The sequence below is a fragment of the Ranitomeya variabilis genome, chromosome 1, assembly GCF_051348905.1.
Source record: "Ranitomeya variabilis isolate aRanVar5 chromosome 1, aRanVar5.hap1, whole genome shotgun sequence".
Lineage (NCBI taxonomy): Eukaryota > Metazoa > Chordata > Amphibia > Anura > Dendrobatidae > Ranitomeya > Ranitomeya variabilis.
The window spans coordinates 1064482094-1064506283 of record NC_135232.1 but is presented as its reverse complement, the minus strand read 5'-3'; the positions used below and the strand labels follow the sequence as shown (position 1 = coordinate 1064506283).

The following is a 24190-nucleotide window of genomic DNA, read 5'->3' as shown; positions in this document are numbered from 1 at the left end:
GCATGGAGCGGTCACCGGGGCGTCGCGAGAAGAGTCGGTAACCGCTTCGATCCGGGAGCATCGGTAACCGCTTCGATCCGGGGGCCAATGGAGGGCGAGTATGTAACTATTTTTTATTTTTTTTAATTATTTTTAACATTAGATCTTTTTACTATTCATGCTGCATAGGCAGCATGAATAGTAAACGTTGGTCACACAGGGTTAATAGCAGCGTTAACCGAGTGCGTTACACCGCGGTCAACGCTGCCATTAACCCTGTGTGAGCGGTGACTGGAGGGGAGTATGCGGGCGCCGCGCACTGACTGCGGGGAGTAAGGAGCGGCCAATTTCTTCCGGACTGTGGCCGTCGCTGATTGGTCGTGGCTGTTTTGCCGCGACCAATCAGCGACTTGGATTTCCATGATAGACAGAGGCCGCGACCAATGAATATCCGTGACAGACAGACAGAAGGACAGACAGACGGAAGTGACCCTTAGACAATTATATAGTAGATAAAGTGACAGTGGTCAGAATTGTAAAAATTGACTCGGTCATTAAGTACCAAATTGGCTCTGTCACTAAGGGGTTAACGTCCTAAACTACGGTAAATGTGATGGTGCAATGTGTGAGCATTTGGGCCCCACTTTGTGTAAAACCTTCCCTGTATATGTCAAGTAACACACAAATAATGCCGGTGTACTACTGTGTAGTTCTAGTGAGTAACAGTGTCTACCACAGTATTGCACACAGCTTAGCATTTCTATGGTTTTCAGCTGTAGCTCAATAGTTAGGCCAGGAATACATGGTGACATTGGTCATGCAATATGGAAATTGCAACATCACATTATGGCTTCTAATAAATGCTAATGGGGTTACAAAAAAATTTCTGGTCGCAGCAATTTTGTCACCAGACCATAATGGGAACCTGACACGTGAAAAAATGCTACTAACCTGCAAATATGTGGTTAATCATGTTCTGACCCTGCTTGGCGCCCGCACCGAGAGTCCCGCTGCCAGGAGGAAATTAACTTTATTCATACCGGCAGCCTTGGGTTTCAGTAATAGGGGTGGCACAGGTACGATTTAGGGCTGACTGCCGGAGGCACGGTTATAGCCATCACTTTCTATATACAGAGCAGCGCCTGAACCAGAGCCAGTGACTAGCACTGATCTGGGCGCCCTCCTCAATTTGGAGTACCGTCCACATATCGCAATGAAACATCACTTTCAGAACAACACTTTACATAAAGAAAATATGTCCACATTAATCCTTCACCGACAGGACAATTGCCAAGCCTTTTATTTATAACTGTAAAAAGCGCACGTTTTGCAGGAGCATTGCTATGCTTTTCAGCTGGTTGCACTGACACCAGTTAGTTGAATCGTGCACTGCTCATGATCGAAGTAATTTGCTTGAGCCTGGTGATCCGGGTGTCATCATGGACATGCAGGGAACGCCGATCGGAGGGGGCTCCCTCCAGCTGCATTCTAAATGCTGCGATTGATATCGATCACAGCATTTAGTGGGTTAATCTGCTGAGAGCGGGTCTCAGCTGTGATATTAGCTGATCACCCGGTGGCAATCGCACGTACATAGCTGCAGTTTGGGCACCCTTGGGATATTTGTGAGCTCAGAAAACTCTGGCCAAGGTTTCAGACCTTAACTAGCCTGTTAGGGTTATGGCTTGTTCACCATCATCGTTAGGAAGGGCCAGGTGATGCAAAGTTCCCAGCTTTATAAAAAAAAAAAAAAGCCTCCTCTGACATTGTGCCAAAAAACCTGCAGCCATAGGTTCTTCTAAGAAGCTGCCTAACCCTCTGAAAATGAAAATGTTGGAGGCCCACAAAGCAGGAGATGGCTATAAGAAGATAGGAAAGAGGTTTCAAGTTGCCCTTTTCTCAGTTTGAAATGTAATAAAGAAATGGAAACAGGAACAGTAGAGGTCAAGATAAGGTCTGGAAGACCAAGCAAAATTTCTGTGATAGCTAGTCATAGGATTGTCAGAGAGGCAAATCAGAACCCCTGCTTGACTGCAAAAGACATTCAGAAAGATTTAGCAGAATCTGGAGCTGTGGTACATTGTGCTACTGTACGGAGACACCCACACAAATATGGCTTTAATGAAAGAGTCATTTGAAGAAAACCTCTCCGTCATCCTGACCATAAAATTCAGAGTCAAAACTATGCAAAAGAACATCTAAGCAGTCCTGTGGACTGATGAGGTTAACATAGAACACTTTAAATACAATGATCAATAATACATGTGGAGAGAAAAAAAGCACAGAATTTCAGGAAAAGAACATCTCGCCTGCCATTAAGCACGGGGGTGGTATCAAACTATGGGGTTATGTTGCAGCCAATGGCACAGGGAACATTTTACAGGAAGAGGGAAGAATGGATTCAATGACATTTCAACAAATTCTTGATGAAAACATAACACCGTCTGTAAAAAAGCTGAAGTTGAAAAAGAGGATGGCTTCTACAAATGGATAATGATCCTAAACACAAGTCAAAATCAACAATAGACTACCTCAAAAGGAACAAGCTGAAGGCTTTACAATGGCCTCACAGTCCTCTGATTTGAACATCAATGAAAATCTGTGGCTAGCCCTCAAAATAGCAGTGAATGCAAGATGACCCAGAATCTTAGAGACGGAAGAATGGATGAAAATCTCTCAAACAAGAATTTAAAGACTCTTGGTTGGCTACAAAAAGAATTTACTAAAAGAGGGTTCTACTAGGTGCTAATCATGCAGGGTGGCCAAACTTTTGCATCAGCCAATTTTCCATTTTGGAATTTTTAAAATGTAAAAGATGAAAAGATATAAGTTTTTGCCTAAAATACAAAGGAAATGTGTCAACTGTAACTTTAGGCCTTTTAGAGATAATTTTATCTTCAACTTGCTTAACTGTTCACAATAACAGTAATTTAATCAGGGGTGCCGAAACTTTTACATGTCATCGTATATAAAAGTGTATTGCACACAGATTGCATGTGGATGACAAATTACGAAAAATAGTCCAAGTTTTCTGGATGAACGCTCTTGAGAACTTCGCCTTAGATGGAAGTGTTCACATAAGCGTTTATCTGCCTTTTACTTTGCCCCATGCGATCAACATGTAACTGCTATACATGGATAAATGTAATAATTTTTTTGTATGTATTCTGAGTGTGAAATGACCCCGTTATGTAGGAATAAGGTTAAAAAAAAAAAAGCCTTACTTGCCCTCATGGCACACCAAATCATGTTCCTGTATTGGGCTATTCTGAATTAAACCCAAGTCTCCACAAGGAGCCAGAATTGTTGTGAGACATTACCTTTAATTTGTCGTGTGAGGTGTATGGTGCTTCTGGTGCATATATTCTGAAGATGTCAGCCAAACAGCATGCCACGAGGAGGCGGACATCTTTATTTGGATTCCTGAGGAAGAATTCAGATGAAAGGTGCAAGGCTAGAGGGAGATATTGCTGTTTTTCATCCTCTGAATCCTGGTCCATATCCATAAACGTTTTAACCACCATCTGAGAAAAAAAAAAAACACAAAACAAAAATAAGTTTATGATAAAATCAGTTTGACATATGCGAACGACGCACCATTCCTAAACTACGTACTTGTGCCTCGCATGAGGTATGAACTCACATTTCAGCACTATTTTATAGTTTACATTTAGAAATAATCTAGAAAAAAGCACTGTCAGTAACCCCATAAACGTATCACACTGACTAACTCGCACTGCTTTGGAAACGTATTATAATCCAGAGCTTCATTCATAATTCTACAGGATCCATCATGGTGTGCTGCCTCTTTAAGTGCACAAAGCATCCTTATTAGTTGTAAGCACAGTGGACTGATGTTGGAGCAACTACACCTGGCATGACACACCAGTACGGAACCAGCCGGCCATCTCCTGTACACAGCTCTGGCAAAAATGAAGAGACCACTGCACAGTTTTATAAAAATCAGCTTCTCTACATGTCTGACAGCCATTTCATTCCAGTGTCAGTTGAATTCCAACCAGAGTACACCTCATTCTATTTAATGTGCTTCAGATTAGGTGATCATCTTAACCAAATGTTATTTAATGAAGGAAAGTATATTTAAAAAAAAAAACCCTGCTGTGGTGTTCACAATCCTCTTGCAATAGGACAAGCTGGATGGAAAAACAAGTGCTAGTAATATCCCCAAAGTAATAGGAATGAAAAAATAACTTATCTACGCCAAAGGAGTCGAAAAGAAAAGTATTGAGTGAGGAAAAGGAGGGCTGAATTTTGGCTTTACTAGCAGAGGGATACAGTGAGCGTCATGTTCCCTCCATCCCTAAAATTTTGAAGACGGCAGTCCATTACAACAAGGTCAAGCAGCAGACATTGGGGACAACGAAGCTACAGCCCGGCGGAGGGCGAAAACAACTCTCCACTGACCAGGATGACCATCATCTTATTCAAATGTCACTCAGCAACCGCAGGATAACATCAAGTGACCTACAAAAGGAATGGCAAATGGAAGCTGGGGTGAAGTGCACGGCAAGAACAGTTCATAACAGGCTCCTAGAGGTACGGTAGGACTCAAGTCATGTAAAGCTAGAAAAAAGCCTTTCATCATTGAGAAGCAAAAGGAGAGCCAGGCTGAAGTTTGCCAAAGACCATAAGGATTGGGCCATAGAGGACTGGAGTAAGGTAATCTTCTCTGATGAGTCTAATTTTCAGCTTTGCCCAACACCTGGTCATCTGATGGTTAGAAGGAGACCTGGAGAGGCGTACAAGCCACAGTGTCCTGCACCCACTGTGAAATTTGGTGGAGGATCGGTGATGAGCGGGGGATGCTGCAGAAAGGCTGAAATTGGGCAGGTTGTTCTTTGCGAAGGACGCATGAATCAAGCCGCATACAAGGTTATCCTGGAAAAACTGATGATTCCTTCTGCTCAGGCAAAGTTCCCTAACTCTGAGGACTATTTTTTCCAGCAGGACAATGCGCCATGCCACACGGCTAGGTCAATCAAGGTGTGGATGAAGGACCACCACATGAAATACCTGTCATGGGCAGTCCAATCTCCAGATCTGAAGCCCATTGAAAACCTCTGGAATGTAATCAAGAGGAACATGGATAGTCACAAGCCATCAAACAAAGACAAACTGACTAAATTTTTGTACCAGGAGTGACACAAGGTCACCCAAAAGCAATGTGAAAGACTGGTGGAAAGCATGCCAAGACGCATGAAAGCTGTGATTAAAAATCATGGTAAGGCTTCTTTTACACATACTGTTTTGCGGCCATTTTTGCGGCCCAATAGATTTCTATGGGGCCGCAAAAACGGGCCGCAATAATTTCATTGTGCACCGTATGGCCGTTTTTACGGCCATGAAAAAAGATCGAGCCTGCTCGATATTTTTCACGGCTTACGGACAGGGCCCCCATTGAAAATCAATGGGGCCGCAAAAACAACGGAAGATTGTTTTTGTGGTGCATCGTGACTTCCGGTTTTGCGGAACGACTTATTTTTTCCAATACTATTTCCATAGTATTGGAAACCCAAAAAATGGCGAAGAGCAAGTTTTTTGCGGTCCGTTATTGCGGCAGACCGTGAAAGTTGCGGCTATACGGCCTGCAAAAAACCTGGTATGTGTAAAAGAAGCCTTATTCAACAAAATATTGATTTCAGAACTCTTCCTGAGTTAAAATATTAGTATTGTGGTTTCTAAATGATTATAAACGTGTTTTTTTGCATAACTTGAGGCCTGCAAGCAATGCTTTTTTTGTTATTTTGACCATTTCTCATTTTCAGAAAATACAAAACTTATTGCTTGGAAATTCGGAGACATGTTGTCAGTAGTTTATAGAATAAAAGAACAATTTACATTTTACTCAAAAATATACCTATAAAGTGAAAAATCAGACAAACTGAACATTTTGCAGTGGTCTCTTAATTTTTGCCAGAGCTGTATGTGGGGGCCTGACTGCCCTAACAGCAGGTTCGGGGAGGGGGGAGAGAAGGAAATCAAGTCCGATCCTCTTGTTCTCAGAGATGTCTGGCAGTGGCCTAGACCCCTCTCCGTATTAAGCCCATCTTGGCATGCATGTGTATAGGATGGCACAGATATAACCAGACACTCAACCACTGTATTCAAGTAGATGGGTAGCTCAACTCTCTCACAGCAGTCAAGGAGCCAAGCAAAACTGGAAGGGTATGTTCACAAGTTCCAATTTTTCAGCTATTTTTCTGCATAAAAAACAGAGGTGGTGGAAAGAAAACCGTGTGTTTTGTTACGCTTTTTACTCATTCATATTAATAGATGAAAAGCATTGCAAAGACACTGGAAAAATATGGTGAGTCTTAGCAAAAACACAATGTCTGGAAATTCGCACAGAAACAAGCAGCCTGTGCATGATTTCAGAAATCTCATCGATTTCGCTAGTAAAGTAAAATGACGAGTAAAATGCGCAGCAAAAAAAATGCCACATGTGAATATACCCCAAGACTGAACTCAGATGATAAAACACATTTGCGCTCTGTTTAACATACCCAGTGACTCTGAATAAGGAAATATTTAAGAATCAGACTAAAGTGATGAACACAGTGATTTTCTCTGCATGTACCAACAATCCTTGGTACAATCACACACGTGAATTGGCTAACTGACAGTAATGGGTCATAGTTCAGGCTTAGTGTGTGGTCCCACCTACACCCAGACAGAACACGCATGTACACGCTGTGTGACTAGGCCCTTAGTCATAGCCAGCCATTACCTGACACATCTGTAGCTGTGTATTATTATTTATAAAGCGCCAACATCTATCACAGCGCTTTCCATACCTCCTCATCTCTCGCTGTCCCCACTGGGGCTCACAATCTAAGCTCCCTATCAGTATGTCTGGAATATGGGAAGAAACCGGAGGACACCTGAACAACATGGGGAGAATGTACAAAGTCCAAGCAGATGTAATGGATGAATTTACAACATAATAATAAAACTATTTACTACTACTAGCCAACCGAGCTAGGAAACATGTCCTGAGCAAACAAGGTCCTGAATCAATTCTATGATAAAAGCAAAGTGCACCCCATGTGTGAGAAGAAATATTATTAACATCAGGTGTCAGACACTAAGAAATTCAATTGTCCAAGTAACACAAGCATCAGAGACCAGCGAGTGCCGCGGCCGTGCGGATGGTCCAAGTAACACAAGCATCAAAGACCAGCAAAAGTGCCGCGGCCGTGCGGAAGGTCCAAGTAACACAAGCATCAGAGACCAGCGAGTGCCGCGGCTGTGTGGATGGTCCAAGTAACACAAGCATCAGAGACCAGCAAAAGTGCCGCGGCCGTGCGGAAGGTCCAAGTAACACAAGCATCAGAGACCAGCGAGTGCCGCGGCTGTGTGGATGGTCCAAGTAACCCGCGGCTGGTCCAAGTAACACAAGCATCAGAGACCAGCGAGTACCGTGGCCGTGCGGATGGTCCAAGTAACACAAGCATCAGAGACCAGCGAGTGCCACGGCCGTGCGGATGGTCCAAGTAACACAAGCATCAGAGACCAGTGAGTGCCGCGGCTGTGCGGATGGTTCAAGTAACACAAGCATCAGACCAGTGAGTGCCGCGGCTGTGCGGATGGTTCAAGTAACACAAGCATCAGAGACCAGTGAGTGCCGCGGCCGTGCGGATGGTCCAAGTAACACAAGCATCAGAGACCAGCGAGTGCCGCGGCCGTGCGGATGGTCCAAGTAACACAAGCATCAGAGACCAGCGAGTGCCGCGGCCATGCGGATGGTCCAAGTAACACAAGCATCAGAGACCAGCGAGTGCCACGGCCGTGCGGTTGGTCCAAGTAACACAAGCATCAGAGACCAGCGAGTGCAGCGGCTGTGCGGATGGTCCAAGTAACACAAGCATCAGAGACCAGCGAGTGCCACGGCCGTGCGGATGGTCCAAGTAACACAAGCATCAGAGACCAGCGAGTGCCACGGCCGTGCGGTTGGTCCAAGTAACACAAGCATCAGAGACCAGCGAGTGCAGCGGCTGTGCGGATGGCAGCCAGGCTTACTACAGAGACACGAGAGGTGGCGATTTTGCTTACTATATGGATATTTATTAAATGAAGGTTATATAAATGCTGAAGATAGGGCTTTTAAAGGGTTGGCCACTACTCGGGACAACTCTTCTTACATACTCACTTTCTGATATTTAATAAAATGTATATGTTCGTACTCGGATTCTAGCGTTCACTTTTCTTATATGATGATACTGTAATACTTAAATACTATAGTCCCCAATGTTACACAAAAACTCCATATACTCACCCCTCGCCCATATTGCAATGCCACATGAAAGGTGATGAGCGAGCGTGCTTGGATAACGTGCTGTCCGATCGTGCTCGGGTGTTATCAGAGTATCTCGGGCGTGAATAATAGGTTTGAGTCCCCGCGGCTGCATGTCTCATGGCTGTTCGACAGCCGCAACACATGGAGGGATTTGCCTGTTTGTTAAACATGCAGTAGCAGGGACTCAAAAATATTATTTGAGCAAGCCCGAGATACTTGAATAACACGTAACCAGAGCATGTTCACTCATCACTACACGTGAACACTGCTGCCAATCAGTGGCTGCGAAGAGCAGCGGTTCATCACAGGAAACAGGAACACATCAGTGGCCGCCGACTGTCTGCACGGCTCAAGTGGCATAGCAATGTAATGCAGATCTCCATCTACACGGATAAATATAAAATAATAAAAAACTTTCATTTTTCACACTGGCCTTTAAGCCTAACAATACACCTCCTGTTAAGTTCAGCCATATACAGACAGACTGGAAAAGACTCCTTTATTTTTGACAGAAGCTATGCTGTGATCTCGGCAAAGGTAATTGTCTAGGGAGGAAGCGAGCTATGACATCGCCTGTTGTTGACGGTGGATCTTGTGTCCTCTACTGTATAAGACACGTGTGACACACAATCTGAGTGTGGCCTGTGACATCCAAACCAAAACCAAACATCCATCTAGGCATATATGATGCTGTTCACATCAGGATACCCATGGACAGCCCAGACATCAATGTCTAGTCTCACCGGGTATCACATATGTCTGAATTCGGCTTAGAGGCCAGTGTGAAAATGGCAAGATTTCTGATTACCGTATACACTCAAGTATAAGCCGAGATTTTCAGCCTATTTTTTAGGCTAAAAGTGCCCCTCTCGGCTTATACTTGAGTCATTGTCCCAGGGGAGTCGGCGGGGGAGCGGCGACTGTCACATCATACTCACCTCCTCCCTGCGCGGTCTCTGCACTTCTCTGCTTCTCCGAAGGTCTCCGGCAGCTCTTCCTGTGTTCAGCGGTCACGTGGTACCGCTCATTAACCCCTTCCCGACCTTTGACGCATACGCTGCGTCATGAAAGTCTGTGCCAATCCGACCTGTGACGCAGCGTATGCGTCATGGAATGATCGCGTCCCTGCAGATCGGGTGAAAGGGTTAACTCCAATTTCACCCGATCTGCAGGGACAGGGGGAGTGGTGCTTCAGCCCAGGGGGGGTGGCTTCACCCCCCCCCGTGGCTACGATCGCTCTGATTGGCTGTTGAAAGTGAAACTGCCAATCAGAGCGATTTGTAATATTTCACCTAAAAAACTGGTGAAATATTACAATCCAGCCATGGCCGATGCTGCAATATCATCGGCCATGGCTGGAAATACTGAAGTGACCACCCCCCACCCCACCGATCGCCCCCCCAAGCCACCGATCTGTCCCGTAGTCCCCTCCATCCTGTGCTCCGCTCCCCCCGTGCTCCTATGTCACCCCCCCGTGCTCCGACGCCCCCCCGCGCCCCGATCTCCCCCCCCCCCCCCTTATACTTACCGAGGCTCCCGGTGTCCATGCGTCTTCTCCATGGGCGCCGCCATCTTCCAAAATGGCGGGCGCATGCGCAGTGCGCGCGCCGAATCTGCCGGCCGGCAGATTCATTACAAGTACATTTTGATCGCTGTGATAGAACCTATCACAGCGATCAAAATAAAAAAAATAATAAATAACCCCCCCCCTTTATCACCCCCATAGGTAGGGACAATAATAAAATAAAGAAAATATTTTTTTTTCTTTTTCCACTAGGGTTAGGGTTAGAACTAGGGTTAGAACTAGGGGTAGGGTTAGGGGTAGGGTTAGGGTTATGGCATGTGCACACAGTGCGGATCCGCAGCGGATTGGCCGCGGATCCGCAGCGGATTGGCCGCTGCGAATTCGTAGCAGTTTTCCATCAGGTTTACAGTACCATGTACACCTATGGAAAACCAAATCCGCTGTGCCCATGGTGCGGAAAATTCCGTGCAGAAACGCTGCGTTGTATTTTCCGCAGCATTTCAATTCTTTGTGCGGATTCCGCAGCGTTTTACACCTGTTCCTCAATAGGAATCCGCAGGTGAAATCCGCACAAAAAAACACTGGAAATCTGCTGTAAATCAGCAGGTAAAACGCAGTGCCTTTTACCTGCAGATTTTTCAAAAATCGTGCGGAAAAATCTCACACGAATCCGCAACGTGGGCACATAGCCTTAGGGTTAGGGTTGGAATTAGAGTTAGGGTTGGAATTAGGGCTAGGGTTGGAAATAGGGTTAAGATTAGGCTTGTGGTTAGGGTTACGGATAGGGTTAGGGGTGTGTTGGGGTTACAGTTGTGGTTAGGGTTGGGATTAGGGTTAGGTTTGGGATTAGGGTTAGGATTGGAAATAGGGTTACGGGTGTGTTGCGGTTAGGGTTGTGGTTAGGGGTGTGTTGGGGTTAGGGTTGTGATTAGGGTTATGGCTACAGTTGGGATTAGGATTAGGGGTGTGTTGGGGTTAGTGTTGAAGTTAGAATTGAGGGGTTTCCACTGTTTAGGCACATCAGGGGTCTCCAAACGCAACATGGCGCCACCATTGACTCCAGCCAATCTTGCGTTCAAAAAGTCAAATGGTGCTCCCTCCCTTCCAAGCCCCGACGTGCGCCCAAACAGTGGTTTACCCCCACATTTGGGGTACCAGCGTACTCAGGACAAACTGGGCAACAACTGTTGGGGTCCAATTTCTCCTGTTACCCTTGGGAAAATAAAAAATTGCTTGCTAAAACATCTTTTTTGAGGAAAGAAAAATGATTTTTTATTTTCACGGCTCTGCTTTGTAAACTTCTGTGAAGCACTTGGGGGTTGAACGTGCTCATCACACATCTAGATAAGTTCCTTGGGGGGTCTAGTTTCCAAAATGGGGTCACTTGTGGGGTGTTTCTACTGTTTAGGCACATCAGGGGCTCTGCAAATGCAATGTGACGCACGCAGACCACTCCATCAAAGTCTGCATTTCAAATGCCACCACTTCCCTTCCGAGCCCTGACGTGTGCCCAAACAGTGGTTTACCCCCACATATGGGGTATCAGCGTACTCACAACAAACTGGGCAACAAATATTGGGGTCCAATTTCTCCTGTTACCCTTGTGAAAATAAAAAATTGCTTGCTAAAACATCTTTTTTGAGGAAAGAAAAATGATTTTTTATTTTCACGGCTCTGCGTTGTAAACTTCTGTGAAGCACTTGGGGGTTGAAAGTGCTCATCATACATCTAGATAAGTTCCATCGGGGGTCTAGTTTCCAAAGTGGGGTCACTTGTGGGGTGTTTCTACTGTTTAGGCACATCAGGGGCTCTGCAAATTCAACGTGATGCCCGCAGACCATTCCATCAAAGTCTGCATTTCAAATGTCACTACCTCCCTTCCGAGCCCTGACGTGCCCAAACAGTGGTTAACCCCCACATATGGGATATCAGCGTACTCAGGAGAAACTGGACAACAACTTTTGGGGTCCAATTTCTCCTGTTACTCTTGCAAAAATAAAAAATTCTGGGCTAAAAAAATATTTTTGAGGAAAGGAAACACATTTATTATTTTCACGGCTCTGCGTTATAAACTTCTGTGAAGCACTTGGGGGTTCAAAGTGCTCACCACACATCTAGATAAGTTCCCTTGGGGGTCTAGTTTCCAAAGTGGAGTCACTTGTGGGCAGTTCCTACTGTTTAGGCACATCAGGGGCTCTGCAAACGCAACCTGACTCCCGCAGAGCATTCCATCAAAGTCTGCATTTCAAAACGTCACTACTTCCCTTCCGAACCCCAACGTGTGCCCAAACAGTGGTTTACCCCCACATATGGGGTATCCGCGTACTCAGGAGAAACTGGACAACAACTTTTGGGGTCCAATTTCTCCTGTTACTCTTGCAAAAATAAAAAATTCTGGGCTAAAAAAATATTTTTGAGGAAAGGAAACACATTTATTATTTTCACGGCTCTGCGTTATAAACTTCTGTGAAGCACTTGGGGGTTCAAAGTGCTCACCACACATCTAGATAAGTTCCCTTGGGGGTCTACTTTCCAAAGTGGAGTCACTTGTGGGGAGTTCCTACTGTTTAGGCACATCAGGGGCTCTGCAAACGCAACCTGACGCCCGCAGAGCATTCCATCAAAGTCTGCATTTCAAAACGTCACTACTTCCCTTCCGAACCCCAACGTGTGCCAAAACAGTGGTTTACCCCCACATATGGGGTATCAGCGTACTCAGGAGAAACTGGACAACAACTTTTGGGGTCCAATTTCTCCTGTTACCCTTGGAAAAATAAAAAATTGTGGGCTAAAAAATCATTTTTGAGAAAAGAAAAATTATTTTTTATTTTCATGGCTCTGCGTTATAAACTTCTGTGAAGCACCTGGGGGTTATAAGTGCTCACTATGCATCTAGATAAGTTCCTTGGGGGGTCTAGTTTCCAAAATGGGGTCACTTGTAGGGGAGCTCCAATGTTTAGGCACACAGGGGCTCTCCAAACGCGACATGGTGTCCGCTAACGATTGGAGCTAATTTTCCATTCAAAAAGTCAAATGGCACGCCTCCCCTCCCGAGCCTTGCCGTGCACCCAAACAGTGGTTTACCCCCACATATGAGGTATCGGCGTACTCAGGAGAAATTGCCCAACAAATTTTAGGATCCATTTTATCCTGTTGCCCATGTGAAAATGAAAGAATTGAGGCTAAAAGAAATTTTGTGTGAAAAAAGAGTACTTTTTCATTTTTGCGGATCAATTTGTGAAGCACCTGGGGGTTTAAAGTGCTCACTATGCCTCTAGATGAGTTCCTTGGGGGGGTCTAGTTTCCAAAATGGGGTCACTTGTGGAGGAGCTCCAATGTTTAGGCACACAGGGGCTTTCTAAACGCGACATGGTGTCCGCTAACGATGGAGATAATTTTTCATTCAAAAAGTCAAATGGCGCTCCTTCCCTTCCGAGCCTTACCATGTGCCCAAACAGTGGTTTACCCCCACATGTGAGGTATTGGTGTACTCAGGAGAAATTGCCCAACAAAATTTAGGATCCATTTTATCCTGTTGCCCATGTGAAAATGAAAAAATTGAGGCTAAAATAATTTTTTTGTGAAAAAAAAGTACTTTTTCATTTTTACGGAACAATTTGTGAAGCACCTGGGGGTTTAAAGTGCTCACTATGCTTCTAGATAAGTTCCTTGGGGGGTCTAGTTTCCAAAATGGGGTCACTTGTGGGGGAGCTCCAATGTTTAGGCACACGGGGGCTCTCCAAACGCGACATGGTGTCCGCTAAAGATTGGAGCCAATTTTTCATTGAAAAAGTCAAATGGCGCTCCTTCCCTTCCGAGACCTGCCGTGCGCCCAAACAGTGGTTTACCCCCACATATGAGGTATCAGCGTACTCAGGACAAATTAGACAACAATGTCCGTGGTCTAGTTTCTCCTTTTACCCTTGGGAAAATAAAAAAAATTGTTGCTAAAAGATCATTTTTGTGACTAAAAAGTTAAATGTTCATTTTTTACTTCCATGTTGCTTCTGCTGCTGTGAAACACCTGAAGGGTTAATAAACTTCTTGAATGTGGTTTTGAGCACCTTGAGGGGTGCAGTTTTTAGAATGGTGTCACTTTTGGGTATTTTCAGCCATATAGAACCCTCAAAATGACTTCAAATGTGAGGTGGTCCCTAAAAAAAATGGTTTTGTAAATTTTGTTGTAAAAATGAGAAATCACTGGTCAAATTTTAACCCTTATAACTTCCTAGCAAAAAAAAAAAATTGTTTCCAAAATTGTGCTGATGTAAAGTAGACATGTGTGAAATGTTATTTATTAACTATTTTGTGTCACATAACTCTCTGGTTTAACAGAATAAAAATTCAAAATGTGAAAATTGCGAAATTTTCAAAATTTTTGCCAAATTTCCGTTTTTTTCCACAAATAAACTCAGAAATTATCGACCTAAATTTACCACTAACATGAAGCCCAATATGTCACGAAAAAACAATCTCAGAACCGCTAGGATCCGTTGAAGCGTTCCTGAGTTATTACCTCATAAAGGGACACTGGTCAGAATTGCAAAAAATGGCAAGGTCATTAAGGCCAAAATAGGCTGGGTCATGAAGGGGTTAAATTAATGAATATGGACGCAACTCCACTTCCATAGGCAGAGCACATATTCATTACTTGAGCGGTACCATGTGTCCACTGAACACAGGAAGAGCTGCAGGTACCAGAAACCATCGGAGAAGCAGGGACCGCGCCAGGAGGGGGAGTACGTCGGGGGAGGGGGGATGATGACTGGGTGAGCCATGCGATATTCACCTGTCCTCGTTCCACCGCCACACTGTGTCTTCCGCGTTCTCTGGCTGTGACGTTCAGGTCAGAGGGCGCGATGACGTGTTTAGTGTGCACCCTCTGCCTGAACAGTCACTGTAGAGACCCAGAAGAGACAGCGGCGTGCGGCAGTGGACTGGGGACAGGTGAATATCGCAAGTGCCGTTGTCCTGAGCAGGCGGCGACTCCTGCACTGGGCCCACATAGTGTGCCAGTGTCCCCGCCTCCTCAGGACACCGAAACCAGGCCCTCAGCGACGAGGAATGAGTATGTCATTTTTTTATTTATTTTTTAATGGCAGCAGCATATGGGGCATATTTTTCTATGGAGCATCTTATGGGGCCATCATTAACCTTTTATGCAGCATTATATGGGGCATATTTTAATATGGAGCATCTCATGAACTATATGGAGCACTATATGGAGCTCCTGACTCAATATGGATATTCAAAAATAGTAACCTACTGATGTCTCAATTAATTTTACTTTTATTGGTATCTATTTTCATTTTTGCAATGTACCATTAGCTGCTGCATTTCCCACCCTAGGCTTATACTCCAGTCATTAAGTTTTCCCAGTTTTTTGCGGCAAAATTAGGGGTCTCTGCTTATATTCAGGTCGGCTTATACTCGAGTATATACGGTAAATGTTTTTTTGTTTTTAACTCTAGTGACATGACAAAAAAGATATATAGTTTTTTTATTTAATTAATATTTTAGCATAAAAACCTAATGCCTAATAGGCTGAAGATACATTCATTATTAATATGGGCATACAGGTTATAGACGGCTGAGGAGAGTGATCCCTGTGTCTCATATCTGATACCCTGTTGTGGATAAATAATCTTTTATCACTTTAAATACCGGTGAATGACCTCTTCCAGGCTCTGGGTAGGACGCTGCCTGGAAGATAACTCTGCCTCCACAGATCATTTTACATGAATGAGGAGTTACAGTGTGATGTGTAATGGCCTTTCCCTGTTCTCCTGATCTCACTGCAGAGCGGTGTGTGATTACTCCTGACACATCTGCAGGTTCCTCTCAGCTTCCAGCTCACAGGCAGACAGGGCTGTAATATTGTTACAGTACAGCAGAGCTGTCTTTGCAAGACGACAAAGATCATTTCTCCTGTTCTGTGTTAGATACTTGTCTCAGTGGTAACTCCTCATTCATATAAAATAATCTCTGGAGGCAGAGTTATCTTCCAGGCAGCATCCTCCCCAGAACCTGGTAGAGGTCATTTACCGTATATACTCGAGTATAAGCCGACCCGAGTATAAGCCGACCCCCCTAATTTTGCCACAAAAAACTGGGAAAACTTAACTCGAGTATAAGCCCAGGGTGGGAAATGCAGCAGCTACCGGTAAATGTCAAAAGTAAAAATAGATACCAATAAAAGTAAAATTAATTGAGACATCAGTAGGTTAAGTGTTTTTGAATATCCATATTGAATCAGGAGCCCCATAAAATGCTCCATAAAGTTTATGATGGCCCCATAAGATGCTCCATATTAACCCCTTCATGACCTTGGGATTTTCTGCTTTTCCGTGTTCAGGTTTTCGCTCCCCTTCTTCCCAGAGCCATAACTACTTTATTTTTCCGCCAATTTGGCCATGTGAGGGCTTATTTTTTGCGGGACGAGTTGTACTTTTGAACGACATCATTGGTTTTAGCATGTCGTGTACTAGAAAATGGGAAAAAAATTCCAAGTGCAGTGAAATTGCAAAAAAAGTGCAGTCCCACACTTGTTTTTTGTTTCGCTTTTATGCTAGGTTCACTAAATGCTAAAACTGACCTGCCATTATGATTCTCCAGGTCACTACGAGTTCATAGACACCTAACATGACTAGGTTATTTTTTAGCTAAGTGGTGAAAAAAAATTCCAAACTTTGCTGAAAAAAAAAAAAATTGTGTTATTTTCTGATACTTGTAGCGTCTCTGTTTTTCATGATCTGGGGTCGGTTGAGGGCTTATTTTTTGTGTGCCGAGCTGGCGTTTTTAATGATACCATTTTGGTGCAGATACGTTCTTTTGATCGCCGGTTATTGCATTTTAATGCAATGTCGCGGCGACCAAAAAAAGGTAATTCTGGCGGTTCTAATTTTTTTTCTCGCTACGCCGTTTAGCGATCAGGTTAATGCTTTTTTTTTTATTGATAGATCGGGCGATTCTGAACGCGGCGATACCAAATATTTGTAGGTTTGATTTTTTTTTTTTATTGATTTATTTTGATTGGGGCGAAAGGGGGGTGATTTAAACTTTTATATTTTTTAAATTTTTTGCACATTTTTTTTTTTTTACTTTTGCCATGCTTCAATAGCCTTCACAGGAGGCTAGAAGCAGGCACAACGCGATCGCCTCTGCTACATAGCAGCAATCTGATGTTTGCTGCTATATAGCAGAATTGCAGGTGTGCTGTGAGCGCCGACCACAGGGGGCGCTCACAACTGCCGGGGATCAGTAACCATAGAGGTCTCAAGGACCTCAATGGTTATCATTCAGAAGCATCGCCGACCTCCGATCATGTGATGGGGGTCGGCGATGTGATAATTTCCGGCCGCCCGGCCGGAAACGGTAGTTAAATGCCGCTGTCTGCGTTTGACAGTGGCATTTAACTAGTTAATAGGCGCGGGCAGATCGCGATTCTGCCCGCGCCTATTACAGGCACATGTCAGCTGTTCAAAACAGCTGACATGTCCCGGCTTTGATGCGGGCTCACCGCCGGTGCCCGCATCAAAGCGGGGTTTCTGACCTCGGACGTACTATCCCGTCCGAGGTCAGAAAGGGGTTAAAATATGCCCCATATAATCCTGCATAAAAGTTAATAATGGCCCCATAAGATGCTCCATAGACACAATTGCCCAATATAATGCTGCACAAACCTTGATTATGGCCCCATAAGATGCTCTATACAGACACTTGACCCACTTGCTGTTGCTGCAATAAAAAAAAAATCACATACTCACCTCTCCATCGCTCAGGCCCCCGGCACTTTCAATATTCACCTGACTTCGTTCCGGCGCCGCTCCATCTTCAGCGTCTTCTGCACTGACGTTCAGGCAGAGGGCGCGCACTAACCACATCACCGCGCCCTCTGACCTGAGCGTCACTGCAGAAGACGGAGCGCCGGCTGGAACGAGGAGAGGTGAATATCGCACAGCGCTCCCCTCCCCGTTATACTCACCTGCTCCTGGCACAGTCCCTGGTTCTCCGGCACCGCAGCTTCTTCCTGTACTGAGCGGTCACCGTTACCGCTCATTACAGTAATGAATATGAGGCTCCACTCCTATGGGACGCGGAGCCGCATATTCATTACTGTAATGAGCGGTACCATGTGACCACTCAGTACAGGAAGAAGCTGCGGCGCCAGGGACCTGCAGGGACCGCGCCAGGAGGTGAGAATAATTAGACAGCCCCCGTTCCCCCTCCCCTGGGTATGACTCAAGTATAAGCCGAGAGGGGGACTTTCAGCCCCCAAAAATGGGCTGAAAATCTCGGTTTATACAGCATATAAAGTGATTAAAGATGATTTGTCCACAACAAGGAATCCGATGTGAGACACACAGGGATCACTCTCCTCAGCCATCTATTGCCTGTATTAATAGATTTGATAGGTCAGATTCCCTTTAAATCTCTGTGACTCTTATCCTCCTTCCCTCCAAATTCCCCCACTACACACACAATTTCAGTACAGGAAAAATAAATCTGATCTACTGTATTTGAACAATTATAATTTCAAGAAGAATGGAAAAATTTAGTGCACCACCCCTGTTTTTTTTCTATTTCAACACTGGAGTGGTGCCACAAATTTGGGATCCCTACCCCCCAGAATTATACTTAGGCCGGAGTCACACTACAGCGAGATACGGCCGAGTCTCGCAGGTTAAATACAAGCTCTGGCACCTGCACTCCGGAGCGGAGCGTGCGGCTCCATGTATTGCTATGCGGCTGCACGCTCCGCTCTGGAGTGCCAGTGCCAGAGCTTGGTTTTAACCTGCGAGACTCGGCCGTATCTCGCTGTAGTGTGATCCCGGCCTTAGACATGGTCTTCAGCTCTTCCCGGCGCCACTCCAGTTCTGCGCCATCTTGTGACCGCAACTACTGACTGAGTGGAAAGTCAGAGGTAACAGTCACAAGTCTCGGTGTAAGTCTACCAGCGTCTCGTTCTGCCTCTCATAGACTTACATTGAGTAGTGATGTCCATCTGGCCCTGAAAACACTGGAGCGATCCGGCAGATCACAACCTGCAGAAGATGAGCAGAGCGGTGCCGATAACAGATGAAGATGGCGGCTGGTGAGTTTAATACTAGGCACGGGAACTTACATTACTGACACTACTCCAGCGGTAAAAAAAACAAAACATTGGAGCTTTATTGACAAGATGTGAATAGATCTGACGCTTTCTGAACAGTAAGAAGGTAAGTGAGACGTCACTGAAAATGCTGAGGTTTTGGTATCGTTTTAACTAAACCCTAGATGTGACGTAAACAGCTGCTTATGAAGCTGGCGTCTCATCATCTTCTCATCATTACTTACAATGTCAAAGGAAAGTAATATTTAGTTTTTTGGATCCATAGGAGAGTTAAACATTTTTGGGAAAATCCTTTAAGGATTAAGGGTAGCAGAGATTCAGGAGAACACGATCAGGGCTTGTTTTTCGGGCAAAGAAAAAAAGGGTGTCCACTATAAAAATGATTTCTCTTTCTTCTGTTTTGATGTAACATGACAGAGGAGAAAGAAATTATGTCCTCAAACCCGCCTCCGTACTTCCGCCATCCCCCTGCCCTCCGCATGAAAGAAAAAAAAAAAAAAAAAGGCAGACGCACGTGCAGTGCGCCCACCGAGATCTGCCGGCTGTGACCCAGCAACAGCAGATATTTTTCCTATTGGTTCCTGACGTTTGATCACCGTCATAGACCCCATCACAGTGATCATAAGCCCAATAATTAGTAAATTAGCGATGTGTCACCCCCTTAGTCAAATAAAATAAAATTATTTTATCATTATTCCTTTCATTCTTTGTCATTAGGGTTAGGCTTAGGGTTTTTACACAAGTAAAAAAAATAAAATAAAAATAATGATGAGGATATGACTACTAGTGTTTTATCCAGGGGTATAGTGAGCATTTTGAATCAAAAGCAACTGCACAGAATTTGATAACATTAGGTTGTCATGTAGAACATGTCGTCATTAGGGTAAGTTCACACTGGGCGTTTTTGCTGCGTTTTTTTATGCCAATTTTCGGCTGCTTTTTACAGTACCAGCAAAGCCTATGACATTTCAGAAATCTCATGCACACACATTGGTTTTTTGTGTGATCAGTGTTTTGTTGCGTTTTTTGGACATAGGGCATGTCAATTCTTTCAGCGTTTTTCCAGCATTTTCCACCCACTGATTTGAATGGATGGTGAAAAACGCTTTCTTGCAGCATATTGACCTTTCTTGCAGAGTATTTGCTGCAGAAAAGTCAAGGAGAGCCAGATGTGACGTCACACTCGGCTCTGCTACATCTTGATGGCAGGCTGCATGATGCGTCCATACAGCCTGTCATCCAGCAGAGCGGACCCGAACCCCATTCACTTGAATGGGGGGTCCGACATAACAGTGTTTGACACGCTGTCATATGCATCACAGCGCCGCAAACACCGCTTCTGATTGGCGGGGAAATCCTGCCCGCCGATCATAGAGCCGCAGCTCCCATGCTGAAGACAGCGGCAGCGCTCAAATGTGATCGGAGGTATAAACTTCACCTTCAACCACTGGTGTCAGCTGATGGGACTACTGCTCCCATCATCTGACACCTACAGCTGCTAATTACAGTGAGAGCAGGAGCGGCGGATGGGAGTATTCATCTGCCGCTCTTTGCACTATAAATAATAATTAAAAAAAAAAAGCGGCGTGGGTTTCCTCCTAATTTTGATAACCAGCCAGACAAAACGCACAGCTGGGGGCTGAAACCCTCAGCTGTCAGCTTCAGTAAGGATAGTTATCAAGTATAGAGGGGTCCTCACGCTTTTTTAAAAAATTATTTAAATAAATAATTACAAAAAAAAAAAAACAGTGTAGGGTCCCCCCTATTTTTGATAACCAGCCTTGCTAAAGTCACAGCTGGGGGCTGGTATTCTCAGGCTGGTAAGGGGCCATTGATATAGTCCCCTCAGCCTAAAAATAGCAGCCCATAGCTGCCCAGAAAAGGCGCATCTATTAGATGCGCCAATTCTGGTGCTTTGCCCGGCTTTTCCCACATGCCCTGTAGCAGTGGCAAGCGGGGTAATGTCACCGTCCTATTGAAAGGTGACATTAAGCCGGCTTAATAATGGAGAGGTGTCAATAAGACACCTATCCATTACTAATCCTATAGCAGTTAAAGGGTTAAATAAACACACATGTAGAAAAGTATTTTAATTAAATAAAACACCACACAGTTTTGCAATCTTTTTATTGTTCTGCCATTCCAAGTGAAGCCCTAGATCTTCTGAAATAAAAATAAAATAAACAAAAGTATACTCCCTGATTATCATAGTCCAATATAATGAGTGTCCCACCCGGGAGATAAAGCTTACAACTGGGAGTGCTGCTAATGAAAAAACTCCCGGCTGTAAGCGACTGGGGAATGAATGAGACGGAGCAGGCGCAGGCTCAGTAACGAGCAATGACGTCACTGAGCCTGCGCTCCCTCACAGCCTGACCGGAAGTAACCTCTACACCGTGGGAAAATGCCAGGGAAGAGGATACCACAGGTAATGTATCTATTCTATCAATCTACTCATTCTATCTATTCTATCAATCTATCTATTCTAGCAATCTATCTATTTTATCTATTCATTCTATCTACAAGAAGATTTTTTTTCCTCTGTGCTCTCAACTTTATTGTCATGCACAAAGAGAAAAAGCTGCATGAAAAAAAAAAACACATGAAAAAACCAGGGACAGCCCAGAAAAAAAATAAAAGCTAACCAGCAAAGGCTAGGTAGACAACTGCTGGCTGATATTAATAGGATAGGAAGGGACCATGGATATTGGCACCCTCCCAGACTAAAACCATCAGCTCTCAGCCGCCCCAGACAAATGAGACATGTCACCTGCAATCTATTACAGCCAATTGGTGTTCAAAAATGTAAATGGTACTCTTCTAATCCGAGCCCTGCCGTTTGTCCAAACAGAAATTTTTGCTTACATGTGGGTTATCGGTGAGTCAGTATCCATTTTGGTGAGGTTGGTATAAAATGGACCGAATCAGTCTCCTAATAGTTATTATACATTGGGTCATGTGGGTACAGTAGTACAATGCAGGATGTGATCTAAATGTTTTCATAATAATTTGGGAAAGTTACGAAATGTCTTCTGTTCCTGATCTAAGGATCTCAGTTTTTAGTTGAGATGAATCTGTGCTGCACTTTATGTACATGCTCAGTAGTGACCGGTGCTGTGGAGTCGTAGAGGAGATGAATCTGTGCTGCACTTTATGTACATGCTCAGTAGTAATCAGTGCTGTGGAGTCGTAGTGGAGATGAATCTGTGCTGCACTTTATGTACGGTACATGCTCAGTAGTGATCAGTGCTGTGGAGTCGGAAGTCAGGGAAATTGGTGAGTCAAGAGTTTTGGCTTTTTCATTCCAATTTGCATTAAGTCCCATGTGGCACCTGAAGGGTTAAAAAACAAATTCTGACAACTGTTCTGAAGTACCGTATTTGAGGGGTGCCCTTTTTAAAATGGTATTACTTTTGGCATTTCCAATATATAGGCATCTCAAGGTCCACTGAAATCTGAATAGGTCCCTAAAGAGAAAGGCTTTGAAAATTTGCTGAAAAAAAAATGTAAATTGCTGATAAAACGTTTAACCCTTCTAACAGCCCAACTAAACGACATCTGAAAAATGATGGAGATGTAAAGTAGACATGTGGGAAATGATATTTATTAATTATTTTTACAGTATGACTTTAAGGTTCTTAAGATTAAAAGCTTTAAAATTATGATTTTTTTTTAAATTTCACCAAAATTGTTTTATTTTCACAATTAAACACAAGTCATAGCGAACAAAGTTACCACTATCATGGGGTACAATATGTCGCGAAAAAAATCTCAATCAGTGGGATCCAGAGTTATAACCTCAAAGTGACATTGGTCAGAACTGTAAGGCTATGTGCACACGTTCATAATTTTTCACGTTTTTTTTTTGGCGGTTTTCTGCTGCAAAAAAACGCTTAAAAACACTTACATTAAGCATCACATCATTTTTATTGCATTCCGCAATTTTTGTGCACATGCTGCGTTTTTTCCACGAAAAAAACGCATCACGGAAAAAAACGCAGCATGTTCATTAATTTTGCGGATTTTTTGCAGTTTTGCCGCTATATTATTGCATTGGGAAGCTCTGGAAAAAAAAACAACAAAAACACGCAAAAAAAAAAAAAAAAAAAAGAGAAAAATGTGAGGGGATTTCCTGCGCAGGAAGTCCAGTTTTGCTCAGTTAAATTCTGCAGACATTCCTGAACGTGTGCACATAGCCTTAAAATTGTGCCTGGACATGAAGGTGAAAACAGGCTCTTTCCTTCAAAAAGGATGGACTTTTTTTTTCCCCACGATGGAAAAATATATTATTTTTAACTGCTTGCAGTTAAAATCCACATGTTGAATGAGAGCTAGAAGCAGCAGCCCTTCCCCAGGCAAGCCATTCCATGGAGTGCAGGATCTCAATTCCCCTCCTCCACAGCTAACATCTCAGGTTTGCTGGCATGCTGATCAAACACAGCAGAGCTGGATCACGGGTGCAGGGTGACACAGGTCCTGTCTGGAACGTACAATGAGGAGTCTGTGGCAATTACAGCAAGCAAATCTTACATTGTAAATTGCATCTAGATGGATTCTGCACACCTAATTTGTAGCTGTGGCATCTCATACACAAATGACAGGTAACTGGTAATGTACAACTGCCCATTTACACTGGATGGCTGATTGATACAAGCAAGCTGATCAGTGGTCAATCCATAACCTGCTTAAGCTACTTTCACACTTGCGTCGGTACGGGTCCGTCTCTAAGCGTCGGCGTGACGTACCGATGCACGTTGTGAAAATTATGCACAACGTGGGCAGCGGATGCAGTTTTTCGACGCATCCGCTGCCCATTCTAAAGTCTGGGGAGGAGGAGGCAGAGTTCCGGCCGCGCATGCGTGGTAGAAAATGGCGGACGCGACGTACGAAAAAACGTTACATTGAACGTTTTTTCGTGCCGACGGTTCGCCAAAACACGACGGATCCAGTGCACGACGGACGCGACGTATGGCCATACGTCTCGATCTGTCGACAATACATGTCTATGGGAAAAACACATCCTGCGGGCACATTTGCAGGATCCGTTTTTTCCCCAAAACGACGGATTGCGACGTACGTCACACGACGCAGGTGTGAATGAAGCCTTACACAGGCTGGCCACACTGCTACATGCACAGATTGGTCTATACAGGGGTTGTCGAGTCACGGTATATTGATGATCTATGACCCATCCACAGATCTGATGGACCCAGGCACCTTCATCCATCAGCTCCTATTTGCTTGAATCCCCTTGATA

At 44.3% G+C, this 24190-nt stretch overlaps 1 protein-coding gene across 7 annotated transcripts in view; it reads right to left on the bottom strand.

Moving 5' to 3' along the window:
• PDS5A (PDS5 cohesin associated factor A) overlaps positions 1-24190 on the bottom strand; it is a 151224-nt gene that overhangs the window by 97775 nt on the left and 29259 nt on the right. For all 7 annotated transcript variants that reach the window (XR_013220068.1, XR_013220071.1, XR_013220070.1 and 4 more), the window contains exon 3: positions 3300-3503. Coding sequence is in view for 4 of the 7 variants with exons in the window: in XM_077279896.1 (XP_077136011.1) it covers positions 3300-3503 (204 nt within the window). In the remaining 3 variants the exon portion in view is untranslated. The remainder of the gene's footprint in view (positions 1-3299; positions 3504-24190) is intronic.